We start from the raw sequence: 8,715 nt of genomic DNA, 5'->3' as shown, positions 1-8,715 counted from the left end.
GTGTGTGTGTGTGTGTGTGTGTGTGTGTGTGTGTGTGTGTGTGTGTGTGTGTGTGTGTGTGTGTAAGGCTTTTGTTTTATAATTTTATAAATATAAAAATAAAAAGTCTCAAGAGTTATATATAAATCTTTACAAAATCCCTACCGAATCTGAATCTTCGCTACATAAATTTATTTTAAATATAATAAGGTACGTTTTACAAAAACATTGTGTCCGCATACGAGAGATTTTCGTGCTCCGCGGTCTTCGAACATGATCGCATATAGTCACGTCACGAAATAACGGGAATTTTTCTAGCGCCCGGCGCGAGTCTCTTCGCATTTCGCTTGCGGTGCTTCGGCGTCTCGTGGAAATTGCGTTCTCGAGTCAAGTGCTGCATTGTTCACCGATCTGGTGCATCCGACACCTGAACCAGCCGCGCGTGTACTTGCGGAAAGACTATTGACTCCATTGATGTAATTGTACACTCGTGGCCATGGCACAATTGGAATTCGACTACCATCGACTGCTCTTAATTTACGCGCCTCGCATTTTCCACATATCACTGTTCCTCGCGAGATCATTACAAGATTGCGCTTAGATTCACATATCGATATTGGTGCTCGAAATTACTCGAAAATCTCAATAATCTCAATCGATTTTATTCTGATTATATTCTAGTAATAATAGATGAACCATTATTAATACAATTGTAAATCATTTCTCATTATTTATTCTCAATTATATAATATTAGGTAGGAATAGAATATTAGGTTAATTAATTAATAAGTCAACAAGAGATGAGTATTAGTTTTTTAAATAATTCTAAATAAACTTGTTATTATAATTAATAAATATTCGTTCTAAACGTAGCGTTCTAAATTTGAATCCTGGATAGGATAATATATTTTGCAATAAATTCTTAACTTTTTACAATTAATTGCATCTTTATCAAATCGATGATTAATTTAATATTATTTTAGCTTTAGTTTATATGATTGCGTTTTAAATCCGATAGTAAATGTTTTATAATGCATTTATGTAACTGAAAGATATTTAGAATTTACATATAAAAATATTAAACACTAAGATCTAGCCTTGACCATATTGATCCTTTCCTTATTTATTTAATTGATAAATATTATCGAGGATCACATTTATTAATTAAATATATTGAGAATTTATATAAAAAAATTTACATCTTGATGTGCATTAAAGGAATAATCATTGGAATATTTTTATATATTAGCAGCAAAAAAATGTAAATTGTTGTAAAATGTTTTAAATGGATATTGTTTAACACATTTTTTTCTTTAATAACTATTTTTTAAGTACTCAGTTCCATCGAAAACCCGCAATAAGAAAATATCATGTTAATTAAAACCTTCATTTTTTTTAGAAACACTACAATATTATAATAAGCTGCTTAACGTATTCCTTCCATTTAATATTTGTTTGGTTTCTCTACTTGCTTTTTTCAGAAAATTGTAATTAATTCTTATTATCCATAATGTCCTTAAACATAATAATAATAAATTGGAAAACGATTAATATACAATATGTTGTTAAGAATAATAAGATTTTAATATTTTAGGATATTTTACATTAAAGGTGTACAAATCAAGTATTTAGGTCGAATCAAATCAAATCGAATCGAAATTTTTACTTCGAATTGAATCGAATAAAATTTTCTCGGATTTACATTAAAATAAAGGAAATAAAATAATCAAATTTGAAATCAAAACCACCGATAATTTGAAATTTTGATTTTATTCGGTTTCGAATTTCTCAGATTCGAAAATGAATTAAATCGAATCCATTATGATTTAATTCGATTCGAACTTTTTGCCTCTAAAAACAACCCAGATCGTAAAAATCAAGTCACAATTCTCGGATTAATTGGTCTAAAACCTTATTATTATTATTATTATTATTATTATTATTATTATTATTATTATTATCTATATTCTCGATTAAAAGGACATTTCACAATAATTTTGATATCTCGCACAGTACTTTTTGTCAGATTGACTGCGCTTGACACACGAGAGCGTGCACCCGGTTCAATAGCACGTAGATGCTGCATATATACCGTGCACGCGTGCCAAGTGTCATGACATGCGACGACGGGGTCGAGGTGTCTCTTGTCGGTGTCGTCGACGCTCTCTCTAGTGTCGTCCACAATTTGTCGCGGGTTTCATACACGCGAGCCCTTCACGGATCACCGCGCCCATTTCTCGAGTTGTGTCGCGTCACTTTCGTCTTATATGTTTATCTTACCTGACACCTTCCCGACGGGCGAGTAGCATTAGCGCACAACATATCCTCAGACAGCGGCTTGTAGCTCGGCATCATCGCCTCGCACGTACGTTGATTTACGATCGCCACAGCGGCCGCCGCGAGCTGAACTCCGCTTGGGCTGGTCCCCTGGAAATTTGGCACGGCTCGCACGTTTTTACGACACGTTTCTCGTTATTGCGATCTCGTCGCAGCAAAACGGAAAGAGGAGGGGGAGGGGGGGGGGGAAGGAGGGAGTTACGAACGCGCACGAACGTTTTGCGACAGTGTTTCGTAACGATTTACTTTTTGGTACCGACGTGACTTTGAATAACATCGTGCGAGTGCCAACCGGTTGGCGGGAAGTTGCAGAAAGTTTACATATCCAAGTTCCTGTAAAAATGCCTATGTACGCTCGTTGTAAAAATCTCGTTCCATGGAAGTTGCTAACTCCAGGAGAAGCGTTTCACCGCGAAAGAACGACGGAGTCACGCGTTCCCCAAGTGTCGTGGCACCTGGATACTTCATCAAACGATAAGAAATGGTATTTTCGAGCAAAGGATTGTGAAAATTTCAAAATAGACTAAAGCTACGCGTCTCACTCGAATATTTACCCGAGTTCGTTTCCAGCCAGTCACGACACAATGGGCCCCATCCTGGAGTTTTTCATTTTCCGGCAGTGCAATAGGAAGCAACTTTTCTCCAAACTCTGCAGGACTCTTTAGCTACAAGTTTGATAAATATGACAACTTTGCATAGGCGCATGCAATAAACCAATAAAACACGGGCGCGTAAGATGTTTGTTCAATAAATGGATATACGTACCTTCATCAATGCTATATCGTGGAGATATACATACTTATCAAAATTTTCGTGCACCTCAATTTTGTCTATTTCTAATACATCGCCATCCTTGGAGGTATAAGAGGAACGCACGCGTACGGATACTATCGATGATTTTACTCTAGGATATATTAATAAACATTTTAATGAAATGTATCAATGTTTTATTAATCGACATATTAACAAAAGCGATATATTAATAAAATATATCTGTGTGTGTGTGTGTGTGTGTGTGTGTGTGTGTGTGTGTGAGTGTGAGTGAGTGAGTGTGTGAGTGAGTGAGTGAGTGAGTGAGTGAGTGAGTGAGTGAGTGAGTGAGTGAGTGAGTGAGTGAGTGAGTGAGTGTGTGTGTGTGTGTGTGTGTGTGTGTGTGTGTGTGTGTGTGTGTGTGTGTGTGTGTGGGCGTGTGTGTGTAATTTTCGTGATAGTGAACGAGATATTAATTTTTAAAGATTATCGAATAAGCGGATAAAATCAATGCTTTAATAACGCTTTAAACTTTAAGATTTATTTCAGACTTCTTTATAAAATATCTTAAAGAACTTGTAAAGGTATCTTAAAATTGTTTCATATGTCAATTTTAGATATTTTGCTCATTAGATAACTGAAGAAAAATTACGAAAATTGCAATTTCGGCTCAGTTTAGTTCGCTCAATCTAATACATACGAGCGTTTTGTCAAAATTTATCAGACATTCTGTAAAGAATGATTATGCTAAAATTATTAAAAAAATGTAGCTAAATACAGAATTGAAAATAATTTTAACTTGAAAATAACACTAAGAGTGAATATAAAATTTGTTTGCAGCATTGTTCATCATGCTTTAGTTCCCTACATAATTATAATATTTTCCTGGACAAAATTGTTTTCAATCTAGCCAGTATTTAGCCAATTTTTTAAATATCTTAGTAAAATTGTCCTTTTCCTGTATAAAACATATCTACTATAAAATCTGAAAGTTAAAAAATATAAAACATATTGTCAATTCATATTGCATATATCAAAACTAAGAAAACATTAATATTTCTAAATCCTAAGATAAAGTCAGCTTTATAAAGTCAGCTTTAAATTCGTGAAGAAATCTTTTAAAGTCTCAAAGTCATAATTTCTAAAAGGAACGTCCTGTATATTATTACTTTTGCAGTAGCACGTACCTAAAAACACAGGAAGCCGCAGTCATAATCCACGATTCATGTATGAACGCGCCGCTGCAAACGTGTAGTCCGGCTATCTGGATCGATACCTGTATTGGAATAACGAATTCTGTCTGAAATCCGATTTATTTGAAAATAATAGCGGCTTACAGTCACCGTGCTGTACTGACTACCGATTAAAGCCACATGTGAATGACATATAGTTTTATTTGCCGGCGGAACGCACGGTAGATACTACAAGCTATCGCAAATGGAAAAAAAAAGAAATGAGTTTCTCTCACATGGTATGGATAATCCTCGATGACCACATATTCGTGCTTTTCGGTATTAACAGCTGTAATCACAATTTATGTAAAACAATTCAGTGTGAAAAGTGCGGATATGTAACAAAATTTGACTCACTGTATACTAAAACTGTTAAATATACGCAGAATAGTAAGATGAGTTTTTGGAACATTTTTTAACACTAATTAGCTACGAGTGATTCTTGCATGAAGCGATTGTGTCACAGAATGATTCGAATGGAAATTTATTTTCTGTCCATAAATGATAAATTTTTAGTATCGCATTATCTATGTTGAAAATTATAACAAATCGTTATCAGGAAATATAAAAGAATGCCGCGATTAATTTGGAATTGTTACATTAGAAGCGTAATTTAATTCTGGGATAATGTTTGTATGTCAAACTAATTGATATTACACAACCACGTAACATATGCATAAGTGATATCTTATCGATCGACAAATAATGATATAACCATGTTAAATTATGATAGCTAATTAAACTTCTAGTGTGGAGAGAGAGAGAGAGGGGAGGGAGAAAGAGAGAGAGGGGGAGAGAGAGAGAAAGAGAGAGGAGGAATAGAGAGGGAAGAGAGAGAAAGAAGAACTATATAAAATGTACTTTATGCTTTCCAACGATATCTTTATTTTTAATTAAAACGTCGTTTAATTAAAACATTTGAGCTTGTTGGGTACTTACAACATCAATACTAATATCATTAATTTATTTTCTTCATTATTTGTTTTAATTTATACTTTTTAATACTTTTTAATATTAATAAGAGCATAATTATATCGATTTTGTATCGTTTATTTTTTTCCTAAAATTACTTTGATCTCGAAACTCGCAATTTCATTTGTATTAATTTTTATATAAAATATTACATAAAATTCTATTTAATAAATTACATAAAACTCTATAAAATTCTTATCTCTTAAGATCTGTCTCACACAAATATTATCCTGCTCTTTTACTGAGTAGCCACACTCGATGTTCTATCATCTACAAATTGAGACGCATAGCAAAGAGCGTAATTGTCGAAACTCAAACCACTGGTCCACCACAGAAGGTCCGTATAAACATTGTATAAATGTTGTATAAACACTTGTATAAATACCGGGATAAAGTGGCTCAGTGCATTTGTATCTCCAGGATACAATTCCGTAGAGAGTATCATCCATAAGAGGTTCGCCCGAATCACCTTCACACGCATCTTGGCCGCCATGCATGTAACCCGCACAAATCATTCGATCGGTGATGCGGCGGATTAGTATATTTATATATACTTGATACATTTTTTTGCTCACAATCGGAAGAGATATTGTCATTAACATTGGTGATAATTTTCCATTTTCCTAAAATAGAAATTATTTTACAATTTTCGTAAACTGAATTGATTGAATTAACACACAGCGACCATTTTGACTACTCTAATGCGTCTAAAGAACGTTCTCTGACTAGTTGTGCTCAACCTAATGAGCATATTTTTTTTAGTGCTCACCATTATGAAAATTTTTATGAAAATTTATTTCACTTTTATATAGTATAAGATATTCCACAAGTATGTTTTTATACAAGTTTTTTTATACAATATAAAATGCCTCCCATCTTCGCTACTGCCGTCGGTCGAAAAAATAGCGACTTTACTTACTTTGCTACTTACTTTGCTCAATGATTTCTTGAAAACGAATACCGGAAGCCATTTCAGACAAATTTCATATTATTTTTTACGATATTAAGTTTTATGTCTCATTGTTTCAAAAAATTGTTAAGAAAAACTTTTTTACAGTGAATAAAAAGACTATTTTTAAATAAGCTTTAAGTAGAGATCCTATGTGTATAATGTATATATATATATATATGTATGTATACATATGTATGTATATATATATTATATATATGTATATATATGTATATATATGTATATATATGTGTATATATATATGTATATATATTTTAAACGTTTCAACTTTGAAGTGGAACATTTCGATTTTTAATTCCGCTCCGAGTATTGAGTTTTAAAGCACATATATGTTCAGGACACTAAAACAAACTTATTCTGTAAGTTTCAGAAAAATCTAAAGAATGGATTTTGTCGAAGAAGACGTCCTTAATAGAGCGTGTTAGAATTATCGATATGACCATATCGATTATAATATAATTGTAACATATAATGCATAATGCATAATGATCATCCACTCCAATCTTTCTTGTAAAGTACAGATACCAACACCTAGAGATATATAGAACGAAGTCGATATCGGTTATCAAATATCAGCATCGAGGAATTAGCGGAGGATATGCTATGAAAGTTGTAGTTTTGCGCCAGATCGGAAAGGGAAGTCTATGGATGAAGTAACAATGGCGCAGTAATTTAATACCTTTAATATAGCCACAACGTAATTTAGTATCGTTACAAACAGGACGCAGGGGATATTGATTTTTTTTTTATCGTACACTGAATATTGTGTGGTGTGTTTCCGATACGGAATAGCGCTCCTATGAAATCTTCGAGTCGTGCTTGGTCGACTGGGCGAAATTCGCTATTATTTAGCTCCATTTGTTTTCCGCAACGTTCAAATAATGAGTCTATTCCCCGTGCACTTATCTCCACCGCGCCCTATCCGGTAACGTTCACCATAACATCATCCATGAGTTCCTTTTTCGGAAGCTCACTGTCTGCACCCTATCGTTAAATACGATTTCGCCGTCGATCTGAAATGAAATTTCCAGAGTGTGTGAGAACTACCGATGTTGTTATTGTCAGCTGGCGCAGAGTCGTTAACGAGCAAAAACAGAGAGATCGGGGCGAGAAAGCAAAAGAGAAGAAGAAAGAGATAAAGGTCGATGTTACCTCGAGAAGGATGATATCGTAATCGATTGTCAGGAAATTGTAGGCGGGATGTTGAACGATCTTTTTACTGGATAAAAGGCCCTCCCCCCCCTCGTATTTGTCGTTACTTCCTGCGTGAAGTCTGTAAACGCTCGCCGACAAACTGGAACAGAATGTATATGCTGGTATATGAAAATATCATGATAATATAAGCACTATACAGTTACACTATATAATTAAAATTTACAGATCATTTATGAGAAGATGCTCTACTAGATAAGTGATTTCATAAACGTGCCTACAATTTTCCACAAGACTCTTTTCTGTCTGTATTTTAAATTTTCGATACTTACTAACTATTTGTGTTTGTTAAATTCAATGTTGACCATTTCTGAATAAGTCAACAAGTCACAAGTATTTGACTTTTTTCTATATAACTAAATTTCTTCAACTTATTACTGGATCTTTGTGATACTTAATTAATTAATTATGTACTTCATTTCATTTTCTGACGGTTTTCATCATCATACACGTGCTTTATAAAGTGTATGAATTTTAGTGTTAGCAATAAATTTTATTTGATATACTGAGGATGGTCCAGAACGAGAATTGAAACATTTATATTTTTATATGGGAATATATGACCCAATTCTTTTTTTTGTGTTGTCTGTTATAGGTACTTTATATTATATTGGCTACTTATAAGAACTTTATATTCTTTGCATTTATATAGGTACTTACAGGTACTTTATATTCTTTTGATTTATATTTTTTAGAGCCTAAATTTATTCCTATTGTACAATTTTCAACTTGTATAATTTTAATACGACGATTCGGGACGTGAATTTGAAGCGGTGGAACTTCTACTTTAAATAATAATTATTCTGCTACAGATAGGAGTTATATTCAGTTTATAAAAGCGTAAAATGAATTGTAGAATTTCCCAGGATTCCCAGGAAAGATTTCTCTGTTTCTGAGTTTTAACTAATCGCACCGGCTCATTATCAGAGCCGTATTTACCTTCTTCCTAATTAGGCATTCGCGAATTGGATACTCAAAAACAGACACGCTTGAAAAATTGCATTATTATGGAAATTTATGATAAAGTTTATAATTTTATTTTCCTCTATCCGAATTTGTATACTGTTGAAATATGCAAGAAGAAAGTAAATACGTCCTGCGATAATAATGCTGCGATTATATTTGGCACTTAATGAGGAGTATTAAATTAGTTGGAAGACGTTTCAAAGATAAGGATAAATGTAATTAGCTTATGTCTTATGAAGATTTAGGTGTTGCCTTATAATGAGATAATGTGATATCTAAGGGGGAAAGAAATATATA

The 8,715-nt window shown here is 33.3% G+C and overlaps 1 protein-coding gene across 1 annotated transcript in view; it reads right to left on the bottom strand.

Annotated features, from left to right (window-relative positions):
* Nucleotides 1-4,710, bottom strand: part of LOC108691541 (trypsin-3-like) — a 5,164-nt gene extending 454 nt beyond the window's left edge. Inside the window, exons 1-6 of the mRNA XM_018199321.1 lie at nucleotides 4,656-4,710; nucleotides 4,535-4,587; nucleotides 4,254-4,342; nucleotides 3,082-3,220; nucleotides 2,871-2,981; nucleotides 2,260-2,406 (exon numbers count right to left, since the gene is read on the bottom strand). Of these exons, the coding sequence (XP_018054810.1) occupies nucleotides 2,260-2,406; nucleotides 2,871-2,981; nucleotides 3,082-3,220; nucleotides 4,254-4,342; nucleotides 4,535-4,587; nucleotides 4,656-4,710 (594 nt within the window). The remainder of the gene's footprint in view (nucleotides 1-2,259; nucleotides 2,407-2,870; nucleotides 2,982-3,081; nucleotides 3,221-4,253; nucleotides 4,343-4,534; nucleotides 4,588-4,655) is intronic.
* Nucleotides 4,711-8,715: the final 4,005 nt, after the last annotated feature.

Source organism: Atta colombica, unplaced genomic scaffold (genome assembly GCF_001594045.1).
Source record: "Atta colombica isolate Treedump-2 unplaced genomic scaffold, Acol1.0 scaffold47, whole genome shotgun sequence".
Taxonomy (NCBI): Eukaryota; Metazoa; Arthropoda; class Insecta; order Hymenoptera; family Formicidae; genus Atta; species Atta colombica.
Note: the sequence above shows the minus strand (reverse complement) of the source record. Positions and strands in the feature narration are given on the sequence as shown.